Below are 25,322 nucleotides of genomic sequence, written 5' to 3' on the forward strand. Positions count from 1 at the left end.
GGCAATGGGTGCACCCCCATGTCTCATCCTCTTACCTTCAGGATTAGCCCAGCTGCAGAGCAGATATATGAGCTGGAAACAATACCCAGATACCTGTGGTTTAGGCACAGCTCATCTCTGACCATGTCTTCCTCCCAGTAGTGCAGGTTGCACAGAAGCAGAACCAGTTATGCTACAATAGAATTAGTGTCTCTAGTTAGCCTTGAAGGACTGAAAGCCAGGTGAAATCTCAGAGTCCAGCCAACCTCAAAGGTTAACACTCCAAAATCCTCACTTCAGAAATAGGAATACTTTGACATCAAGCATGCTGCTTTTCCCTCTTCAGCTTAATTCTTTTTTTCCACAGCAGATGATATAGATTGTGTCATCATCTTTTAGGGATGAGGCATTTACTTTGATTTCTCAAAGACACTTCTCAGAAAAGAATAGCTTACTACATATCTAAACCTAAATAATAAAACTCCATATACATTTAGCCCTTCTTTCCCCATTTCCAAGAGTAATTCACCTTTAAGCATGATTCAACAAGCACAGGGAATTTTAGAATTGGTTTTACATTATCACAAACTTTTGAAAAGCTAGACTGTGTTGAAAAGCTAGACAGCTCTGGGCTGCAAGTGGGCGCTGTCAGTTTTGGTCCCTGATTTCATGAATAGGACTGTTGGAAAGATTCAGCACAGTCTTTAAGTATGAGGGAGAAAGAGCATTTAACTATTCAGTGTAGCTAGCCGCTAGTACTACGTATAATCCAGTCAGCCACCACTGTTTTGTCAATCTTTTACATACCGATTTCCATAAATAAGGTTACAGTTTTAGTTAAAGGAAACTAATAACTTCACTGGTAAGTTTGTAGGATGTTCCGGATGGTGATAAGAAGAAAAAAAAAGCAGCAGAGCCAAGTCTAAGCCAACATATATTGTCACTAAATAGCACAAAACACTGGATCAGATTGCTACTAGAATATTCTTGAATCTGTTTTCACAAGCATCTGGATAGGTAACTCCCCTGTTGCATTTGGAAGCACTAAGGAAACTTCTCCAGCCATAGAAGCATCTATGAGAAAGACAACTTCAGCAGCATTGCTTGTGAACTGCAGCTCAGGCATCAACCACCTGCATTTCACCAGTGATCATACAAGCACAATGCTACAGCTTCCCCTTCCTTTAATGTTCAGGGAAGTGGTCTATGATCACATCTCATAGCAGGCTTGTACGACCGGGTCCCTAAGTGTATTTGTAGGACTGAAGTTATATTATAAGCGATGCCACATTCCTTTCTCTGTAGGATGGTGTAGTTGAAGCTAGATTGATACTTCTCATAGCAAGTAGAAAGGCACTCTTCCAAAACATATTGAAGCCACAGATCTGTTGACTGCCTACCATGAATGGAGTTCCAGCTTTGGCTCCACAACCCAGGAACAGCCTTCAGTACCTTTCTATGTTCTTTAACGCTTGAGCAGTGAGTGCCAGCAGCTAAGGGTATTTAGTGCTGGCTGTTAGTAACACAAGACTACATTGCAGAAGAGCATCACAGCAAGGCTGAAACACCAGTTCAAGTAGTATAGTCAAGTCCCTGCTTCTCAAAGCATGGGATACCCCACGCTCAAGGTAAAGAGTGACAAAACAGTTGAAGTGCATTTTCACTTTTATTTCAAAACTTTAGACAAGTTACTTTAGTATATAAATTTGATTTTTTCCCTCTTACAGAATATAAAGATAATTCCCTCATTACTTCAGTATAAAGTGTTTTACAAGCTTGAAGACAATTGCATAAGTGTTTCTCACACAGGGTATCAGAAATAAAGCAGTCTTTCTACAGAAGTTCAGACAGATGACTACCTCAGAAACAGCATAGCAGTTTAGTCAAATACAAGTGAACACATGACACTACAACTGTGCAAGTTCAAGTAAGGCCAAGTCAGTAAACATTGTTAAGTCATTGCAAATAAGAGTGGGAAGTTTTGTGAGACATTGCAAGGGGTGGATGGTCTCATAGTATAATACTCTTAAATCAAGGATTCAGAGGGATTTAGCTAGAAGACAAGTGAGTTCTTTAATGCTATAAAGCATATGCAAAGACCAAGCAGTGTACTCATGTTAGTGGAGACTTCGTGCCTGTTTATCCTCAGCATGCTAAGACAAACTACAACCTCTTAAAACCAAGCATAAGAACCACTAATGTTTGAGAAGATGGTTTCAGAACTCAAGTATGTCTTATTTTGGATGGTGTGTAGTTTTTGTCTATTACTTCATCTTGTAAGAACATGTGAAGACAGCGCTCATTCTGTGCCAGTGGGTGGCCTGCAACCCTGGAAAGGAAAAAAAACCCAAGCATTAGTGCTGACAAATCAAGTCTACTCACAGCTAGCCAGCAGAGCAAGGTTTTATACCAATAGCCTATGGTTCTGTGCTTCAGCATAGATCTCACTTCCAGTTCACTGTTGGTGACTAGATGATGCCTGGCAGCAAGACTTGTCATTCTTTCCCAGATGATGTCAGTCCATAGAAACCCTGAGCTACTTCTGATCATTTGGAAGCATGTTATGTCATCATCTGTCACCTGCAATTGAGGGGACTATCAAAGTGCCCATCCTAGCATTAGGAAATCTAGAGATGAGCAAGCCAAGTGGATTTTTACAGGTCTGGATGCCTTTGACCCAGGACACCTTTCTAAAAGCAGCTGAACCCCTCAGGTCTCAGCTGAATTCCATAGCAGATAGCCCAAGCAGAGTTAAGGACTTATTCCACCAGGGGGTGTGAAGGTCTTCTGAAGGCTCTGACACTGTTTGGAGCAGTGACTTACCATGGTCACTATTCCTAGCATGTAGTACTGGCAGCACTGATGCACAGCCAGAGTGTTTATTTGCAGATGTCTTTAGATATGAAACACAGGAGACAGTTTGCTCTAGAAGAGACCAGTACCTCTACTGCAGATTTAGTTTTGTTCCACATATAGACTGAGCCACCATCATTTTAATAGTAAAGGACCTGAAATTGAATTAGAAGACACTCCCAAGCTTGGAAGAAAGTCACACGGTATTGCATTTAAACCCTTAAATTAGCATGCAGCCTTCCATGTAGGTTAATTTCTGATTCCCTTGAAAACAGAATCCCTGGAAATTGATTGCATACAGATAAGAACCTAAAGCAGCTTGGTTTGAAAAAAGTTACATCCAGTTTGGGCAATGAAGGCAGGCTTCTCCCTTTAAGACAGAAAGCCCCTCATCCTCTCTAGGACAGCTTGTGTCAGTCTTTGGCCTCCATATCAGAAGATTTTTACTCTAAATGGAAGTTATCTAGTTTAACACATGTAACTCATGTAACACATGCAAACTCCAGTGGCTCAGCATCATTACTTCCAAGCACTTTTGTGCATCTTCTCCAAATGCATCTATTGTGCTTGTTTCACCACAGGATAGATTCACTTGTCACTACTCACTTGTCATTGAGGGTGTTCAATGAGGAAGCTGAGCTCTCCTACTTAGCATTGCTAGATTATTTCATGACCAGCCATAAAACCTACCAAACTTCCCAGGTTCTAGTAAACGGGCAGCAGTCTCAAGCACTAGTTCACAAGGAAGACAGCCTGGAATAACTAGTTTGAGTTTTACCTCCATCAGACTGAAGCTGCTGGCCTTCAAGAGAAAGATATACAGGAGATGATGACAAGGCAGCAGCATATTCCCTCTCCCATTCAGGAAGGCTTGCAAATTGGTGGCTGAATTGCAAGAACAGATCTGATCTCTCAGATTCAGCTCTGTTTCACATGAATACCTCACCCTGCATTGGCTTTTCTCAGTATTCTTCTCTTTAAGATGAGCCTTGCACAGAGCAGCTACTACTTCAAAAGTCTTCATGTATCCTAAAGTCAGGTTCAGGCAGACAAGTGTGCTGCAACATAGCTACCCCTGCGAGTGTCACAGTGGTGCCAGCAAGCTGGCTCAAGAGAGCTGACCCAAGCAAGCTGCACTGCTGTGATTTACATGTAAAATCTAGAGGGACAAGGCTTCTCAACATCCTGGATATCAAGAACTGGCATTGGTGCATAAATCTTTTTTGGATACAGTGATATCAGTTACCTGAGGGACTCTTCTCTAGTCCTAGGAGTGAAGACCAGCTTTGAGAATGCAGTTATATGACTTATGCAAATTAACTTCAGGACTAATTTCACTAGTATCCAGAGTAATTGGTAAAAGTCTTAAGGCTTCTACATGGTTCAAAACTTTAATTAGTAATATTTGCTTGATAAGTTGGTCATGCCATTAGAATAAATTGATGAGGTTGAATAGCTAGGAGCTCTGCCTGAAGAATCTTGTTCCAGCTGTACTCAAGTCTGCCACTACATCAATAAGTACATTAACAGCCTGCTTTTATGTTTCAAAAGAGGAAAAATTGACCAAGAAGTTTTACACTTCAACAAGATCAAAGTATTACTTGCTGTAGGACTGAACAAGTGATATCAGTAAACTGGCCACTCCATTTCCGTCAGCTATACTGAGTTTTTCAGAGATTCCAGTTAACTGTTTCACTATCAGCTGCTTCAGAACATAAGATCTCTTCCCCCACATATTGCTAGACTCGGCATACAAAACTTTCAGTAAGTGCACTTCTCCTGCATTTAATGTAGAGTCCCAAGCCTACATGTCTAAAAGTTGTACTTCATGGTCATAACTGCCTTCATTGTACAGCCTTAAAAAAATAAACACATTCCATCTTACTATAAGTACATCTACATTCACATAGTGTAAATACATAACTAGATGGCTTGGAAATCCATTCTACCTTTCTTTGAACAGAGGAAAGAGCAGTCTGAAGCATTTTACTGCTCAGAACCATTAGCAATACCTCAAAATTGCGCTAACAAGCAACTACCTGAAGGAAAATTTAAGAGATTTCATACAGTCACATTTTGCTTACTTGCACAAGAAAAACAGTTTTAGTGAACTACTCACTTGCAACTCCAAGCCACATGGCTGAACTGACTAACAATAACTAATGAGCATATGAAGTTCTGGTTTAACTCACAGACATCCTCTGTCCCTGTTAAAGAGCATTACTGCTGAACAAGATTAAAATGCTAGTGGAACTGACAAGCTTGAACTTTGGAGCAGTCCCAAATTCAGTTCGTCTGAACAGTGTTGCTCTAGAGACCACAGGAGCTGGTTAACTGACAGTATTCCTTCCTACCCACTGTTTGGATCCACGTTGTTAAAGTCATTAAAGTAGCTCTTCAGGTCAATATACAGAGAGCAGTTAGTAGTGTCAAATGGTAGAAAAAGAATTGTAAGACTTTGTTATTACAATTTCTGCTCACCTTTTGAAAGGCAATGACAAAACCCAAAGTGTCTATTTCAACCTATACATGTGCATACCTCAGGTAGTGTTTTTACATCTTGAGAAAGATTCTCATGACGATTAGAGAAAATATGCATCATTACACAAGCTGATAATACCTCACATCTGCAATCAAAGTAAACCACTGTAAGCCCATTGTAAGCTCCATTGTTCACCCAATGGAGGATACCTTTTCAGAAATGAAAAGGTAGAACTATTTTGAATGCTATAATTTTAGCAATTTGCATAAATTAACAACACTAACATTAGTTTCAGCTGTTCAGGTAAGTGTTAAGATATCCAAACGAAACACTGCATGAACAATGTTAGTATGTCCTACTGCAAGATTATGTGAAAGTTATTATTCTGAACCTAGTGCAACTACCATAGTTAGAGGATTAGCAGCTTTAATTCAATTTTCCAGAGCAGAGTTTTGAGTTTATCTCCAGATAACTAGACCCAACACTTACTTGTTTATGAATTGCTCAAGAGCCTGCTTCCTTTCCTCTATGAAGGAATCATCAAATATGCCATCATCTCCTCGGAAGGGGAGCTGACGGAGTAAAGCTTTTCCTGGTAGAGGTGGTACCACAACCTGAAAGATTTAGGAAAGTGTCCTTAAGTGAAGCCTGTAAAAAGTTTATACGCCTCCTGTGCCACCTCTTCCTCCTAGAGGATCCCAACCTATCAATTACATTCCTAGTGAAGTAATGAAACATGACCAGAAAAGAACAGTATCTGCCCATAGAGGTAAGTTGAGTTCAAGTAGTTTAACTTTGTTTAACAATTTCGAGTTAATTCAGCCTCTAGCATTGTGTAACTGAGGTTTGCTAAAGACTGACGCAGTGGTTTAGTTCTGGACATTTTCAACTACAACATCTGCTCTATATGATATATATGCTTTACAACATAATGATAACATTTCAGCATCACTACTCTCTGTATGTCTATGAAGACTTGTATTCACCTTTCATTTTACACACCTTGCTTTCTCGTTCTAGTTCATTCCTTAACCATTCAAAGTCACTGTATCTTCTTCTGACTGTAGATTCTTTCAATTTGAAGATAGGTAGATTAGTCTGAAAACAAGAACATAAGCTATTGATTAGACAAATGAGAAGTTTCAATAAGCACAAGCAAGAAACAAGTCGTTAAGTTACAAATTAGTTGCACTTAAGCAACAACAGTATTGAGAAACACCCAAGATACAGAAATACAGCTCTAAGCTACATAGGTAAGTTGTGCCTCAAACTGCTTAACTGTGGGCTTCATTTAGATGGCATCCTTATCACTAGTATTTTGCCACCATATCACCTAGCAGAATAGCAGGTTTGCTGACCACTTGATGAGATGTTTCTAAGGTAGCACAAGCATCTGCTATTCTTACTGTCTCAGAATCTGGATTTCCAATGCCAATATATGTACAAAATACATATTTTGGAGGGGAAGAAAGTCCTCTTAATCCACACAGGCTCTTCTTACTGCACTCAAGGGAAAGTTTCAGGTACCAGCACAGGACATTAACCAAGCTTCCTGTACTTTTCTGCTACCTGATAAAACATGGCCTCCAACATCTTTCAAAGCAAACTAGCAAGTCCTACAGTGAATCTGTTCAGGTGAAGCTGAAGATTTGATAGCACAAGCTGCCAAGTTTGAGTAGCTCCAAAGAAGCCAACAAGGCTGAGATTAACACAACATTCAGGGCTGATGAGACAGGCTTTTGATACAAAGTTAAACCAAGCAGAGCTTGATTAGGCAGAACTTTCCTGAACAAAGCTAAGAGTCAGCACTCAACTCCAACAGCCTTTAAAGAGACATCAAATGGGAGCCAGGCTATAATGCCGCACAAGACCATGTTAAATACACAAGCACCCAGACAGGTGTCCTTACGCTAACTTGTGTGAGCGCCTTATTACTTCTATTCATTCTTGGGGGCCAGTGTTATCCCACTGTTGTAATTAAACTTGCATGTTATTTTAAGAGTAGACATTGAGAGAGCACTCTTCTAATGACATTCCCAGAATTGAAAGCTCCAAAAATCACAGTCTGAAGCTTAAATGTCATTGAGATGGCAAGCTGGCTAAATGGTTACAAAGATGTTTGTAAGAGTTATGACCTTCTTAGACCAGGAGCCTGTAATTGCCATACATAACCAGCAGTAACAGAATAAAGCTTACTGTCGTCAGACTGCATATTCACTGTGTTAATACACCTTTAAAGAAGGCTCTTGAGGAGTACGCTAGGAAGCCAACGTTCACGTGGGACTACACCTATCCTCAGTTTTCCTGTTGGCAGAAGCACAGCAGTCATTCTCAGCCAGTGCCTTTTTTGTGGTTTTATTTTTTTAAGTTGTAAGCCATCTCAGCTTCTGGGTTGCAGTTTAAGTGGATATCCTAGTACGATAGCATTTGTAGGATAATATGGATAAGCTATCACTGAGTCATACTTTTGGCTGCTCAAAACAGGTTTAATTGCAGAGAAAGTTTCCTGCACTAGGCAGGCCTATGACTATGGGCCATTGTATTACTGCCAGCCGATAACGAGTTTTTGGCTGTCACAGTTCAAAAGTACTTGAGAAATCAATTGTGTACTTTCACATTATACTATTTAATCCATAAATTACAAATGATAAGGTATAGAACAGTATTTTGCTATGAAATCTCTTATTGCTAAATGTTTAAAAAGTATTCAAGTTCTCCTTCCCAGGTAAAACGTTGATTGCACTAGTGACTAATAATGAAATTGCACTTAAGACTTATGTCAGAAGTCAGGCTTTATAAATAAACACTCTTGTCCTGAGGATAAGAATACTCTGCTCAAGAGTAAATAAAGCTAGGTCCCCCAGAGTGCATGAAGGAGATTCCCAGAAGTTAAGTACTGGATTATTTTTCTCTGATTTCAGCTATTGGCTTTTTAACCAAGTTCAGCCTTCCACATTACAACATCAATTCTTTGTCAGTGTCTCAGGTAGAAAGTCCTTTACAATATTTAACATGTAGGCTCTCACCTGCAGAAAATATTCCATTCTCCTCTCAAGTTACTTACAAGAGGGATTAGAACTGAATAAAAGCAGCTAAAAAACAATGAGTTCCCAGGTCTTCAAGAACTCTTTTCATGCTTCTGGGCATGAAGTCTATAAAGTTAATCTCTAAACAACATATCAGGCTTACAGGTACAATGTGGGGGTAGAAGTGCCAATTGAGCTCATTTTACCTTCTACATTCCCTTTTGAACTTTTGACATGCTAGCCCAGCTAGCAAGTTGGAGAAAAGGACAGAGTACTTGCTTCCCCTTCAAGTTGAAAAATCTCCAATTTTGATCATAAGCACTGGAAATGTTCAAACTGAAGAGTATGCTAGAAGACTCCCATTAAATTAAGTGGCTTACAAGTCACAACTTGACAACTACATGCTAAAGGAAAGCGTGTGTCTCCTGTCCTTTGGCCTGGATATGAATTAGAGCTGTTGAGATCAACTTCTAAACCTCGTATTCCTTAAACCCCAGAAACTGCAGCAATTCTTTCTCTAGAAATTAGTACTTATACAGCAACATTCATCAGATATGCCGCTGTTAGAAAGGATCTATTTAAAAAAAAATTTGAGAGTCCTGATTTACACTGCTTAACCTATTTACATCTTAGGTCCCTATTTTTAGCTCAGGATATATTAACATCTGAAGTTACTGTATATGCTTTTTCCATTAAGGATCATTACCCTGTTTGAGCAGACCACTTTTTCCTTCAGTAGGAAGGGTTTCTGCATGTCCTACTGCCTCCATCTACCATGGACAGATGGTTTTCATTAAGCAAGCCAGACAGCTGCTGAAGCATTAGCTATCATTAGACAAGAATTTGGTAGAAGTAGACAACCCTAAGGTGTCAACAGATACTTTCAATTTCTATTGAAGCGTCACTTCAAAACCATACAGGATATCAAGAGTTATTTTCAGCTTCGGTTTATGTTGAGAGTTATCCTCGTTTAATCACTGAGGTGCCAGTAGCTATTTGGAACACTTCGTGCTTTGTTTGCCTGCTAGAACAGAGGTAAGAGTAAGGCCCAAAACTTAAGTCAGGCTAGTTTCATTTTTACAAACATTTCTCCCCATGCTCATTCAGCATTACAGTGCCAACTAATCTGCAAAACCTACTGTCATGAAACTCATGACCTAGTTTGGCACAGCCCTTGGAGCATAGCTCATTTCTCTGATAAATTCAGCTTAATTACGAAAGCAATTGTTTCTTCTACTGTGTAATGATTAGTCTAATTTTATAAAAAACATTTTCAACAACTTCCTAGTCCAATATCATGCCTCTTAACAGTTTGAATGCAAGCCCTCAACCTGAAAGGATTACGCATTACCTAAGACATTAGGCAACCAAAAGTCACTAGTAAGACCTGTAGATAAAGCATTGTTCCAGAAGGACCAATAAACTAGCTCTGCTAAAGTCCCACATAGCCCAAAATCCTAAGTGTAGAAAGATGCTACAACAAGACAGATTCTGTCTAGCACTATTTCTGTATCAGACAATATGTAAATGCCCATTAAGCTTTCTCTGACTACTGTCTAACTAACAGTCTGTACTCTGCTGGGTGAGTTAATGGCCAAGCCAGTACACTGGAATAAACATTGTCAGAACTGGTGCCAAGTTAAATTAAATAGTTAGGAGTCTGGGTTTGTCATCTGCTATTTAAGTGACTCCTGCATTCCTGAACTCAGATGCCAAAGGAGTTTCTACAGTCATTTGGCTAGTGTTCAACAAACCGGTAACGGGAAGCAGTGGTTGCCCGCTAGTAGCTTTCAGGGCAAAACCTGTTCACAGTAAGCATGTTTCTTCAGCTATGTTTATGTTATTATAACATATGCAAACTCAAGTCCAACTCCAAGCTCAGGAGTATACTTATGTATACAAGTGAGGAGACTTTCAAAGGCAGAATGCAAGTAGTTTGAGTACTAGTCAATACTGCCCATTCAGCTTCAGATACACGCTCTCCAATGCAGCCATTCTGGTATACAAGTTCCCTTAAATACAGGAGGAAAACTAGACTATTTTAAATACACTACTTCATAATTCTGAGTAATTTGAAGTGTTCTGATATCTAGACTGGATTAAATTATCCAGTGTGTGGAAAAAGCCTTGCAAATAGCAAGACTTGCTCCTACAAATTTGTTTCCAGACATGAATTGAGCACAAATAGCATTTGGGTTCCTTCAAAGAGCATACTGACACTCCATGAGATTGACTCTGAGTGTCACTGCAGCCCAGTCTACCCCTACAACTGCAGAAACTCCACAGCTGTAGTTGTCCAGGATAGTTTGAGATAAATTTGATTAATTTCCTCATCTGCCAATGTAGCAATCAGCAGCATGCATTGCCCATGTCTCCCACTCCTAACAGAAAGAGAATAAAGCTGCACTGTTGCCATAGCACCTACTTTGATGTTGTCTTTTCAAGTAGGTTATGGTAGCCTTGATACAACTCTATTTCCATTAAAATAGAGTGAAAGAAAGCACTCAGCTCACTTTTGATAGAAGTTTGTGGCCTTGACTCAGAAGCTAAATTCAAGCTTTTTACTATCTCTTCATACAAGCTGTAATCTTTGTCAAGAGACTACACCCTTTGGCTACATTTACAGCAAGCCAATGGGAGCTCTGGGGTGTTACAGTAAGTAGCATTCAGGGTGGATAAAAAAAGTATTATGGTTTTCTTAACGTAAGAACCTGCTGTCCCTTAGCACAAAAAACTGGGTCCAGCAATCCACTGTTATTGTAGAAACCTTGCCAGTAGTTTCCTTCCTGCCTTCACATGAGCAGCTACCTCCCCATTTCCTACAATTATAAAAAGCAAGAGAGAAGGCAAACACGCTCTAAACTTCAGTCCCTAGAAGTTCAGATTTTTGCTGTGTACTTTACTGAAGCAAAGTCTTTCCCCACAGAAAAATAACAACCTACTATCTGACCTTTTGCAAAGTTTGTCCTTTTGATCCGAGCCAAATTCTACTACCTCCCCTTATTTCTACTTGGTGTCCAAGTCCACCAAAGGTATACTACATGCAAAAGACGTAAAGTTAATAGAACACTGAAAAATCTGACCATATCTATACACCCAAGTTTTAACAAAGCTGACTTAAGCTATGCCAAGAACTATAGAACTTCCCCACTCCACAGTACTGGGACATGGAGCAAGGACGTTTTCCATCTTGGAGACTAAGGTGGTAAAATCCTAATAGCAACACAAACATGAAGACTATCAATTTTAACTTTAGACAAGAGAGAACCTTTGCCAAGTCCAATGCCTCGAGTCACAAGCTGCTCTGAAAATTAGTATAGAGCTGTTCAGGTTTTTGCCAAGCAGCACGTATCATCATCTGATCAAGTTCACCAGCATCATGAACAGATGAACTATGGTGTGCCATATGGAGGTCAAAAGGCTTAAAGCAGGATAAAAACCTAAGATAAACCTAGGAAAAACCAGAATGTTTAATGATTCCTTATCCTTCAGGTTGCATCCTCAGAAACCAAGAGTAAGAACAGGGGCCCACTTTAAGGGGGACACATTCAGTCAAAGGCTTTTCAAACACCCAGACAGAATTAGTAACTCTAGATAATTACTCCAGGGTTGGCAAGCCAAAGCCTTCTTTGAAATACCAAGCATTCCTTTTGAAGAGAAGGGATTGACACTTACACAATTGCAAGGTATAACTGCCGTATGTTCTGGTTTGGCCTACTGTGAGGCTGCCATTCATTTCTCATTGCAAATGACTGAAGAGGGATCACGGTAAGTTGATGCTTTAGCATCATCAGGTGACATCTACCAACTATGGTCAAATGGGGCTGACAAAACTGCAGTGAATTGCTGCAATTGGTCAGGAACAAAAAATTATCAGGAACAAAAGCTTTAATATGCTCTGTGAGCTAGAGACAGTATCCCTACACTTCAGACATGCAAGAGAGATAAATTTTTGCTACTTAGCATATTTCTATACTAGTTAATTATCTTCATATTTCCAGGTTTTCTGGAGCAGTAACATCCACTTTCTTAAGGAGCCACCTAACAGCTACAGAAAGGCTGACAGGTCCTGTTCATTACTTTGTAGCACATCTTAATGCTTAGGGGGTCCTGCAGCTTAGGCAGATAGAAATAGTCCCTGAAACTTTATGTCGAGATATGGAAGTGGCTTTAAACCACTTAAGATCTAGCTTCATTTTCTTCTGCATTTTAAAGTAAAGCTGCTATACAGTAGCTTTAGTTACACTTTCAAGATTGGCCACAAAACCAACACAAATGATACTGCTATGTGCCCCAGAAGATCCTCCTGTGGCAGAAGTTCTAAGCTGGATTCTCAATATTTAGCCACAGAAGGCATCTGTTCATGGACCTGACTTCAGGTGGTAAAATACTTGGGTTTATACCTTGACTAGAAGGCTAGGGCTTCTCCATCCCTCTCACATCAGAAGAGTTACAGCAGCAACAGCAACTCCAGACCTTTCACTCGGTGCTATAGCTTCTAGAGCATTCAGATTATGTACTTGCTGCAACAGCCTGCAGTAGTGCAAGTGGCATAGCATTTCCAAGTGAAAAAACTTAAAGAAAATACTTCCCCTACAGTCAGAAGCTCAAGTCTACGCTGTATTATTTATTTCCCCAGATGAAAAACAGTAGAGACCTGACTGCTCTAAAGTTCAAGCCGGCATTTTTTTGGCGAGTCATCTAAAAATAAAGATGTATCAAAATACTCTGGCATCACATGCCTACCTGGATCACAGCCATTTGTCCTACAAAGATTAGTCATTGTTCCATTTGATTTAGTCTGCTCAGCACTGTACTAGAGTGCACTCTTAATACATGACGATCAAGGCCCGCATTGTATGCGCAGAAATAAAGTAAGTCCAAGTCACCAGTTAAACTAATATACTAATAAGAAGTGCTATTCAGAGACACGGTTATTTTATTTACACAGTAACAGACATCAACATCAAACTAGTTCAGTACCTTTGAACTAGGTTCTTGAACCTAGTTTAATCAAAAACTTCTACAGAAAAATCAGCTGCTCAGAGCAAACAAGCAACAGACTTGTAAATCCACTCTCCTTGCTTCCAAAGTTTCTTTCATCCAAGCCATTCCACTTCCATGTCAGTGTCCTATGAAGTTCTCCACCTTCCAGGTATTCTTTTCTGAATTACTGCTCAAGGGAACAGTTCATGTTTGTAAAGGTTCAGTACCTGGGCTGCAGAACAGAATGACGAAGTCATCTGAATCAGTACGTTTTTATTCTTTGACACAGCATCTAAAAATATCTAACTGCTAGCAGTGTCTAGAATAGGATATTAAAAGAGTAATTAATTACAGTTAGAGTAGACTTGCAGTGTGATGCAAGACTTGCAGTAGTAGAGAAATAGAGAATTAGTGCTGATTATGCATCTCTAAACACATCAACACTGAGTCAGTATTTAGTCATTACTCCACCACGAGCTTCACTATGAAGCTGAACAATGCTGAAGTAAGCTACACATACCAGCAGATTTGATTCTTCTCATGGTGGGAGAAGAGTCTGCAATTTCAAACTCTGCCAAACACATGAAGGACAGGAAATTTGGTACTGTTCAAGGACATAACGTTTCAAAGACATTCACTAGATCAAGAGTGTGATTCTGCACATGCTTTCTGAGCAAGTCATACTTTCAGTTCATTTACCATCTTACTCTGACTTGATTCGATCACCGAGGTCAGACTTAAATCAGTCACTCAAGTCAAACTACTAGAAATATGCTGAAATGCAAATATTGTATTGAAGCTAGGTCTTGAAAAAATGGATTAAGATGAGAACAGACTTTCAAAAGCAGCTCAAGTTGTGCAGTACTTTGATATACTTCCCCAATCCTTTGAGACTTCTTAACACTGCAGGCACTTCACAGCCGGTGTGTCCATTTCCTTTCCCACACTGAGCCTACATAGTCAAGTACCTCTGCAGGTCTACAGAAGTCTTTCTGCAGAAGATATAGGAAAGGCGACTGCTGTCTTAAAGAGCATTGCCACCACCCAAGTGATGCATTTCACAACACCTGTAAGAACAGCAATAAGGCATTACCTTTCTACAGCTCAAGCCACTGAACTGTGGAACCTTGAGAAGCTAAGGCATGCCTTAGTGTTCAGTTTAATCATGCTGATTAGAGGCAACAGGCCATCCAACATTAAAGAACAGAATTAAGACAAAGCTTTTTGTTTAACTTTGTTTTGACTAACTAGAATTAACTTCTTGGATTAGTAGCTCCTGTAACAGGTATTTTATTTTAGTGCTAACTATCACTTTGAATATTAGCGACTTCTCTGCAAGTTCTCACTAACCACAAACAGGTAATTTAACCTTTTAGTCTAGGTGACAAACCCAGCTAAAACAGGCAGCACAGAAGTCACTTTTACAGAAACAGTAACAGATGAAATAGTGTTAACAAAGGGATATTTTTCCAAATGTAGCAAGTTCCTGGATATCCATATACTTTATTGACAGTATTCTAACCGATGTGCTTATCTCCTATGGCACTGCTTTTACAGTGGGTGCATGACTCTGAAGTGTGTCACCAGTTACTGGGATCAGAGATCCCTTGTAAAGCTTAAGTCTTGTCTCCTTAAAGGATTGAGCAACTGAAGCTGTTGCACAGAATCCGTTTGAGCAAAGATGTTCCTGTTGACCCACTTACCAGAAAAACTATTTGTCTCAACTACAGAAGACGACAAATGATACCTGGAACTGGATTGAGGACAGCAGCCATGCTGTAGGATGATAATATGACAACTGTCATTTGTTCTACATTTGCCTCCTGGAATTCAGAGAGGACTGGCTTACAGCCCATAAATAGTAACAGGTATTCACATGCTCTTGCTGAAGAGTATTGACATGAACAAGCCCACCCTGAAAAGGTGAAACAAGTAGAAGGGAACCACCACTCCTCTGGTGGTGGTTCCTGAGTGAACAGCTAGTAAAGACTCAGGAGGAACAGCATATGGCATTGCAAGCGTATTCATACTGAGAACTTAACCTCTTGAGGAAGTGTAAACCCACAGTTAAGGGCAGTGAAATAGTTTGTTGTATTACTTTAGCAGGCAATCTAGTTGATTATGTTAGTTTTAACCACTGCACAGTCACCGTACTGATCATCTAGACATCTTTAGATGCGATTACTACTTTATCAAGTTTAATTTCGCTAGAAAAAGCACTTGGAGCTTTATACCCTACTTCACTGTTTTCTTTTTTAGCTCACCCTAAGCCTTCACACAAAGGATACCTCAGAATGGTACAAACTCACTGCCTAATGCTGCTGATGGAAAGCAAATTCTCAAGTACCCTGTCAAGAACATGACTGACTCAAGTTTGCTATTTTAGCACTGTAGGATGGCATTTTTCCATCATTTACCATTACTGAACAAGACATTTGACTTCCATTGCCAAGCTGTACTGTATTGGCATGGTGCCACATTGTGGGTTGCTACAGTGGAAAGCTTTCTGTCATCACCTTGTCCAGTTTGCCATGAACAGAATATTTAATGCAACTTCAAGCACAGAAAGTAAATACTTTGGCCAACTGACCATTTGTGAAGCAAGCTGCCCCACTGCAAGTGCTGTATACCTGCAGCACTCAAGAGCTTAACTGCTTGTGAAAGTACCATACATTTACTGCAATGCACAGCCATCCTACTGGCCTGTACAGAGACACATGCTATGAAAAACTTTAAGTACTGAAGTACAATTCACTTGCTTATCCAGTAGTATACTGCTAAGCAGTCCACCCAAGACTTCTGAGTTCCCCATTAGGCTTTCCAACTTCCACCAGAAGTTGGAGAGTACAGCAATACAAGAACTAAAGCATGAGGTTGTTCCACTTGTTGCTTTCCAAGCAACAGATATGCTTCAGCTGCAATAAAAGTAGAAAGTTTGCCAATAAAAGATTTGGGCAAAGTCTGCAGTATTGCACACAAGTTCTTTTTGCAAGACAGACTTACCCTTGGACAGAGTTTGTAAACATCATGACAATTGTACAAGTCTAATTTGCTTCAACACAAACTTGAATCTCAGTGTCCTCTCCAACAATGTTTGTGGCTTAGCATGATCTCCAGCCATAACACGAGGCTGTCCAATAGCTTCTACCAGAACACGGCAACCGTTAAGTCATCCGCTTCTGTACCACCTAACATTTTAATGCTGGTCTTAAATTAAAACATAGCTTTCCAGATATGACACAGGTAAGTCACACCATCTCCTCAGGTTTGTTCTGCTGCCACTACTAGCACTGCTGGGGGAAACTGCAAGTGTCAGCTGCTACTTTCTGTGACCACAAGCAATTGTCAAAGCACAGAGGCTAGCTTGTGGCTATTGTCTGCCATGCTTCAACAAGCAGCTTATAGTACAAGACATACCTTTCAGAAATACAATACTACAGCAATTCAAGTTCAAACTCTTCCCCCATGCTGAAACTTGCACATTAGCAACATGGTCTGTGTTCTGCTGAGAAGCAGTTAATTGATACAAGTTTAGACAGTGAACATAATTCTGCATGACTTGTATTACCTGCTCTGTAGCCTTCCAGCACAGAGACATAAAACTCAATTTTACAGTTCATGATAGCTATGAATGTATACAGCATGGATGCACTATGTGTACCATAGTGCACAGCTGGAAAGGGAATGATAATGTATCACAAGAGATAGGCCTGTACGTGGACATGCACAGATGCATGTAAGGAGAGTGGAGGAAGCAATGTTTATATAGTAGTTGGACTGGGAGGAAGACTAGATGAAGGTCATAGTACTATCACAGTGTGTGTTTGTTCAAGTCATTTCCAGCTCTTCATTACAACAGGAATGAAGACTTTTCTGCGACAAACAGGCTACTCTTAGCCTGTGTGCTATCTTAAAACCTGTTTTTTTGCTTTCCTTTCTGCAAAAGAACTTCACTTGCAGATTTAAAAAAAGTTATTTTTTCATCTCAGCAAGTTTGGCCTCATTCCCAAGGCCATATCACAGCTAAGTCCCTTTTGTATCATCTTCCCTGGATCCAGCAATTCCAAATGCTCAGTCTCATGGAAGGAACAGCCATCAAGAACTTAAGGCACAAATACTTCCCAGCAAGGTAGAGTTACATCTTTCTGCTAACTGGACAGCTAGGGTCCTGATAAGGGTAATGTAATGCAATGCAACACAAGTTAGCAAGTTCTAGTTTGTCCTCTCACAGAGGCTAAACACAGGCTCCAATTGTTTTAGTTTATTCTTCCTGCTCTATGGACATATCCTGAAACATAAGAACAGCTACTAGACATGACAATTTAATCAGAATTAAAGAAGTATCCTCCCTAGTAGCTTTAGATTTCAGTTGATTTTATTTTAAGTTACACTAAGCTGAGAACATAGACCTTATACCAGAAGATCCACATAGGGTTTTAATCTTGTCTGAAGAATTTCAGCAACAGAGGCAGCAGCCCTCAGCTGAAGCCTTCCCTGCCATGAAGGCATGTGTACTCCACGGTGTCCAGTCAAAGCAGAACTCATATTGCAGAGAATACATGCAAGGAGGTCAATGAGGCTCCCTCCCTCTCTGTTACTGCCTGTAATAAAACTGACCAGGTTCAATAGCTGTGACAGAGTAAAGCTACACAAGGTACTAGACTCATCCACAAGCTGCAAGAAAGGATAAAATTGTAAGAGCTCACCTTTTTCAACCCAACTTATCCCTGGCAGCATAGACTAAAACAGTGCCCTGCCTGAAGTCCCTACCAGCCACAGGCAAGGACCATGTGTTTTTCTGTCCACTCCTCCAGGCCCTGTTTATGAAACTAGAAAGACCAGGGAACATAGCAATGACTCCATATACCTTTTCTCAAGCGTAAGACTACTAGCCTTTGGGGCAAGTCAGTGAACACAGCTCTTTCGGCTAGGAAAGAGTCTAATGCTACCAAGAAAAGTATTTACTAGCATATGATGAGAAACAGCCCTATTTATTAGGCACTCAATTTATATTTTAGGTACAAAAGAAAACAGGAACCCCTCCCCCATATACATCCACCTTATCACTTCAGCTAGCTTTGACCTAGCATGTGCACACACTGTGCTTACTTACACACTCTCTGCAGGTTTTTGAGGCTGCTGGAATCCTGAACTTGACCTCCTTCTCAGAGCAGATCCAGCTGTATTACTACAACTCAGACAGCCGAGTTTGCCCTCTTCTACTTACTTATAGACAGATAAGCAATTGCTTGCAGTACAGCAATATTTCAGTCAAATGGCAGTTGTGCACAGCAGTGCCAAAAGAGCATTTGTCCTTTGCTTACCTTAACCAAGATGCATTGTCTTCACTACCACTAGACCAGGAGAGTTATCAGCTCCGGTGGCTTGCAGAAGCTGGGCCCTGCTCCTCACCGAGGGTGAAGCCCACTGCTGCTCAGCCATCCCCTCCCCAGCGGTACTCACCGCACTGGCTGCGAAACAGGCCCTGAAGGGCACGACGGCAGCGGCCCGTCACCACCACCCCGGGGACATAAGAGCATAACAGCCGGCCAGAGCCCAACACCGGCACACAGGCTTCTCGAGCTACCGACATTCGCCTTCTCAAGCCTTTTATTTGCTCCCAAAGCGCCGGGTCCCGCCGCGGGAGGGACAGGCACGTACTCCGCGGAGCTGCCCGCTGGCCGTCCCCGGCCACCCGCCTAGGCCACGGCGGAGGCGGCGGGCCCGATCCCTCGGCGAGCAGGAGCGGGGCCGGCCCCAGCACCCCCCGCTGCCTGGCCAGGCCGTGCCCTCACCTTGACGCGGATCTCGTAGGTAGTGAAGCGACCGCGGCCCACCCCAACCGTCTGCGGGTTGCCCACGTCGATCTCCAGGAAGTTGCTGGGCGGCCCGTAGGCGTCGTTCAGGTTCTGCGGTTTGCTAATCAGCCGCCGGGTGTCCGCGATCGTCTCGGCCATGGCGGAGCTGGCACCTTCCCCCCGGAACCCGGCAGGACGCACGCGAGCGAGCACCGAGCGTCGCCACCCCGCGCCGCCCCCCGGCCAGCTGACTGCCCGGCAACGCGCACCCACGCCGCCGCGAGCGGATGCACTCACCGCCCGTGCGCAAGGCATGCTGGGCTTTGTAGTCCTCAGGGGCCGTCCCGCTCGCTACGCTCGCCGCGGCCGCCTGCCTTCCAAACTACAGATCCCGGCGTGCGCGGGAGGTGTGGCGTGGCGGTTGTGAGAGCTGGTTTTTGGAGCCCGCCCGCCAGACAGGGTCGGGCGCAGGCTGCGGAGCTCGGTCCCGCTCCCGCTGGTGGCGTGGGGGCTCCGCGGGGCGGGGGGGCGGCCCAAGTCTTCACGCTGATTACCCCCACCTTGGGGCCCGCAGTGGGTCCCCTTCTCTCGTTCAAGGAAGGAGCTCCTGTGCGGGGTCGTGTTTTGGGGGAGGAGGGTTGTGCGGTGCGGGCGGCCCCGGGAGGCCGCATAGTGAGGCGACCCCGGGGTGGCTCGGCTGGGCCCGGCCCCCGGTGAGGCCGGGGCCTCTGTTGGTGCAGTAGCACAGATCAGGAACATAGGCACACAACGGCGATGTGATTCAGTCAGCGCAGCAGCAACCGAACCGATATTTTTTTAAGCCAAAGGTGGTTTTAACAACACATGGCAATAATAGCACATAACTCCTGGCTGCGAGTTTTCACCTGCAGCTCTTAAAGAGTGCAGAAAGGAAGGATTGCTGTTCATTACAGGTGGGGAATCCCAGGTAGGTTAGGTTGGTATATTAGAAACATAACATAGGTCATGGCGTAAGAGAATAAGAAATGAGGCTTTGGGCAACCTGGTCTAGCGAGGGTGTTCCTGCCCGTGGCAGGGGGGTTGGAACTAGGTGGTCTTGAAGGTCCCTTCCAACCCAAACCATTCCCTGATTCTACGATTCTTGCAACGGTATTGTCAGTGGACATGAACAAAACTGTATGTATCAAGATCAAGGGGAAAGGTGATACTGTAATCAAGATATGAAGTGGTGAGAGGTAGGATGAAAGGACTGGATAGGACATGCTGTATGTGCAAGGTGTTAGGCAAAAGGAATCAGCCAGGTAAAAATGTAGACTGGAGGAGATGCCTACCAAGAACTCTGCATTGAAAACAAAGTCTAGGTGATTGATCCAAGCTGCAAGCAAGGTAGCAATGTTGTCTGGAGTAGCATTAAAACTGTTAAAAATTCTTGATTTTACACAAATTATATGCATTTAATAGCAGTATGACCAACTGGGCCAGATTTTATATCCTCAGCTTACAAAAATTAAGAGTGTTCACATTTGTTTGTTCACATAAAGGATAGGAAAGGAAAATAGTGCTTACAGAATATTTTTTTTAAAAAAAGTAGTAATTTAAAGAGAGGCAGAAAGAAAAAAAGAATGAAAGAAAGGGAGAAGGGGAGCTGATGGAATTGTTCCCTTCTAAGACATAAAGTCTTTGATTCTTCAGTACCTGATTCAAGTAGATGATGTGTTACGATAAAAGAAACGTTGCCAAAATAAGTGGAATATTTACCTTCTGGATGCCTAGGACATAAGTGAATAGAAATGACATTAATCCACTGCTAATATTTCTAAATGACTGCATCATCTTAGAGATCTTCCAGATATTTTTAATACCTGTTAACAGTACCCTTCTAATGATTAAATGCGTGTATCCTTTTCCTTCCTTCCTGCCTTATGAAAGAATTCTGGTGATGCGCCATTACTATCCAAGTAGAATGAGACAGTAGGAAAACTAGTTAATATTTTTTCTAAAAATCTGTTTCTAGGCAGTAGGCAAAATGTCAGGCTGCCCACAGATCACATTTGAGAGACTCAATGTTAACATCCAGCAAGTTTGGTTAGCAGTTGTCTGTGTTAATAAAAAGATAATGACAAAGCAGAGATGAACCTGAGCTACAAAAATAGCCTATCCACATAACCAGTACGCTGTAGGTGGTTTGCTTGGTAACTTGCCTGTGAGTTTTCTGCTCATCACTCCTCCAGTATTATTTCTCCCCCTTATTAGTGCACCTTCCTTACTTCCTTTCTGGTAATAGCTGCCAACTATTCACTTTATAATTATAAACAGAAATTAAGCTGACAAGTTTTACAAAGTGGGAGTGAAAGGGAGCCTTACCTGAATTATACAAGTTATTAAACTGGTCTTGCAGCAAGGCAAGAAAAAACCTCATTAATTCTACTGAGATTACATACGCACACATCTGGATCAGCTTGTGTTTGTTACATAACCTATGCTGCCACATCTGACTCCAAATGTGAAAATATGGCAGAGCACTGGTGTTGTCTTAACTATAGTATAGTGTCTGCCTCCTGGCCCAGCCTGGTTTCATTATCTATTTCAAAGAAACAAAATGTCGAATACTGTACATTTGGGAAGTTGGTGAGCCTATGATAAATCAAGAATATAATTTGTTCTCATGCTGGGTAAATTATACTGAGTGAGGCTTAAGTTGAATGTTTTTCTCACAGCATACCATCGTACCACCACTGTTCCGTCTGCTTTTCCTAACAGAGATAACTGGTGGTGGAGGGCAGTGTGGAGGCAGGCTATAGGGAGTGAATGTTTTAGTGCCTGTGTGTCAATAGCATTGGTAAGTAAGGAGGTTAGTGACTCGGTAAGGTCTCATATCTCTGTTTTTTTTTTTTTTCATTGAGGTCAGATACAAATCTTCTGACCTGGGAAACAAAGGGGAAGATGCCCTGCTTCCTGACTAGACACCCCCCACACCCCCCGCCCGTCCCATGTCACGTGAAAGCATGCATGCCACACTGGCTAATGAGGCAGAAGGAATGAAGGTGAGGGAAAAACAGAGTCCTGTGAGCCTCCTTGTTTCCTTCCAACCCTCAGAAAATGCATTTGTTTATTCTGAATTGTGTTTCAGATGTTTTTTTGCAATCCATAAGACTGGAGTTACACTATCTGTAGTTGTTTCTGCTTGGCTAGAAAGGTTGTTCTTTCAGGATGAAGGTGAGCATAAATTCAGAAAAGAAAGTTTCAATTCTGTTTCTGACATTTGGGCCAAATTTCAAATCTGGAGGGAGAGAGGTTAGCTGTGTTTGTATGTCCAAAGATTAGATGCAAGAAATCAAGTGTTTAGAGTAAAAACCAAGAGATTAGGTACTCATGGATTTGTAACTACATACTATTTATTCAGCTATGACACAAAGATTTTCTGGCATAATTTCAAGTGGCAATGTGAATACCAGAGTCTCATAGCATAGACCCACAGAAGCAGGTATTAATGAATGATTAATTCTTAAATTTGGTATAGTAATACCTCTCAAGAGTTTTTTGTTTGCTTTTTTTGTTTTTAAAATAAAGTCACGTTTAACTGGAAAGGAAACCAAATCTCTCCGTTATCCAGTTAGGATTCTCCAGCCTTCTGACAAGTGCCCAAGTTAACACATTTTAGTTGACACAGGCATATTTTGTCAAAACTTGTGGGGAACGCTGACTCAGGATAAGGCAAAACCCACAAGGCATTGAACTAATTGTGCAATGCTTTATGTGGAAAAATGAATTCCTGATTTCTGCATTAGCTGCCAGTGCTTTGAAGCATGGTGTTTGAATGTGTGCACTGTATACTTATCATCCAGATAAAAATACTAAGTCTATAAATATAATTTGTTATATCCACATTTTATATATATATATTCAGATTTAACTATTGTATTCAATTCCTCTTCTCCCTTTTTACACTATATTATCCCTTTCAACACGGATGATTCTCATATACACTTCTAGATTAGTTTATAAAATGTCATCCACCAGCTCACAGGCATTCATTTCTACTGTGAACCCCTTGTTCTGAAAGATGCTAAGTAGTGCCCGTGTAGCTGGAAAACTGTGCAATGAATTTCTAGCATATTGAGCTGTTTGAGCTAACTGAAATGCAAGCTGTAAACAGTGAAAATGGCTCTAAGTCCTTAAGTTTGGGAACATTTCTGCAGCTTTGTTAATCTGACGCTTTATAAGCAACATAGACTATTCATAGCGTATTTGATTGTCTTGAAATAGATGAGGTTAATAACAAGTTTACCCCTAAGTGTTTTGACATAATCAAAAATGGCTTCTGATGGAAACCATGTTGATGAAAACTAGCCACAAAATCCACTTTCGTAGAGTAGGCTGAATGGTCAGTCCTAGATCAAAAGTATATTTATGTATGGGAGCCAAAAATGTTTCCCATGGTGGGAATGTCTTGGAGCCTTGCAGGCAGGTAGATCCTGATCCTGCCCTCCTTCTGCAGAAAGTTAGGAAGATCTGGCAGAGGCTGAAAGACCCTTGGACATAGACAGTCCCATAAGGTTCAGTACATTGGGATTTCTAAAAGGAGTGCACTTTATACCACTAGAGGCCGGAGGGAGCCTCCAGAGGGGGTTTTTTATATCCAATTTTTATTCCTGTTAAAGACCACCTATATTTTTGGCTAGCTGGCAGACTAATAATGCAGCAGGGTTGAACAAATGTTGATTTACTTTCTACACGGTTGCAATGTCACATTTTTGGAGGCGAGCAAAGGGACAAGTAGAGGGAATGAAGTATACAAAGGTACCACAGAATGGATCTGTATCTGTTACGGGACATTAACCATGCTAATCTACAGAAGTATACTTGAAAGTCCTGTTTGTTTAGGTTAACAACAAAACGTGGGTTTGCCAAGTGCTTACAGCCAATGCACATTCAGTTCCTGGGGTGTGCAGTACAGCACGCGGTGGCATTTCAGAGTTAGCCAGTGTGTGGAAGACTCATAGCATTGCAGAAGGTTATTCACTTAGGTAGAAGATGTGAGAATAGACCCAAATGCGAAAATTTTCTATGCTGCCTTGGATAACAAGGTTAAGAAAAAAACAGTGACAATTTAAATAAATCAGATGTTTTTGCTGAAGATTATGCTGTCATTTTCTCCAATTATTCTTGACATTTCACCCATTCATATTGTGATCTGAGTTAATAATGGCAGAAAAAAATGGCTCTTGTTGCCTTGTTTATTCTTTGTTCTCAAGGAGATAAGCTGTTTATAAAGATAAGTTATTTGTTATTTAAATCACTTTTACTGAAGTTGTTTGTTTCCTTGTTTGAGTTTCTAAAAATATTGCAACAATTGAGATGCATCTTTGAGACGTCTATTCAATTCACTATGATTTGAACTGGAATTCATTCCTAAATGGGCACAGGTGTTGATAGCTGTAACATGCTAGAATGAGTCAAAACCAATAAATGCTCAATAAAGGAAAAATGAAATAAAATGCACTGAAAACAGCTCTTTTAAGATGTGAGAAATGGGCACTTTAGTTCACTACTTAATTAGGTATGTAACACTGAAGATGGGTCTGGAGCAACTACATATTTTAAAACAGCTGAACATGTTAGAACATAACTTCAGTCACTGTTAATATTTTCAAGATCATAAACATTATTTTTAAAATTAGCAACACTATTCAGGATATAATCAACTTTTGTTTGCAAGCTGTTCTATAGTGCCCTGATGCAACATTTTGCTATTCACCTATAAAAAAAAAGTTGATTAATACTCTGTCAAATTGACTTGCTCGCTTTCTCATGTTGCACAGAAATGTAATGCTAGAATAAGATACCGCAATTCTGATGTTGCAAAACCAAAAGTCATGTAAAGCTTTTCCTTTGTGCTTTTACCATGAGGATTTTGTTATCATCTATTTCTTGCGCAATACACTCCGTAGGTGACATCTTTTGAAGCCCCATCCCGACCTTTGGGTTCATTTCTGATGGGAATGGAAGGCCCGACAGCGAACAGGCGAGTATTATGGTTAGTGGTTCCTGAGTGCCAGCACCTTTCCGTTGGAGGTTAGGCTTTTTTTCTTTTTTTTTTTTTGCATTGTGTCTTTCTGTCAAAGAGCTTTGTCGTCACAATGGAGGTGGTTGGGTAGGACAGTCAGGTACCTACCAAAGAAGGCAGGCGGTCGGCATTCTCCGGAGGAGCTCCCAGGA

The 25,322-nt window shown here is 41.3% G+C and overlaps 1 protein-coding gene across 1 annotated transcript; it reads right to left on the reverse strand.

The window, feature by feature from the left end:
- Window positions 1-1,626: 1,626 nt before the first annotated feature.
- Window positions 1,627-19,393, reverse strand: SNX3 (sorting nexin 3). Its single transcript, XM_054820765.1, has 4 exons — window positions 19,122-19,393; window positions 6,317-6,412; window positions 5,804-5,928; window positions 1,627-2,308 (listed from the first exon to the last, which is right to left on the reverse strand). The coding sequence occupies exons 1-4, from the start codon at window positions 19,281-19,283 to the stop codon at window positions 2,203-2,205; spliced, it is 489 nt and encodes a 162-aa protein (XP_054676740.1). The 5' UTR covers window positions 19,284-19,393; the 3' UTR covers window positions 1,627-2,202.
- Between the last annotated feature and the right edge of the window lie 5,929 nt (window positions 19,394-25,322).

This window comes from Grus americana, chromosome 3 (assembly GCF_028858705.1).
Source record: "Grus americana isolate bGruAme1 chromosome 3, bGruAme1.mat, whole genome shotgun sequence".
Lineage (NCBI taxonomy): Eukaryota > Metazoa > Chordata > Aves > Gruiformes > Gruidae > Grus > Grus americana.

Excerpts from the sequence above, each read along its gene's own strand:
- SNX3 (XM_054820765.1), bottom strand. The coding sequence starts at position 19,283 with ATGGCCGAGACGATCGCGGACACCCGGCGGCTGATTAGCAAACCGCAG. Across the intron at positions 6,413-19,121 it reads CCTACGAGATCCGCGTCAAG|ACTAATCTACCTATCTTCAA; the intron begins GTGAGGGCACGG and ends TCTTGTTTTCAG. Across the intron at positions 5,929-6,316 it reads AACTAGAACGAGAAAGCAAG|GTTGTGGTACCACCTCTACC; the intron begins GTGTGTAAAATG and ends TAAATCTTTCAG.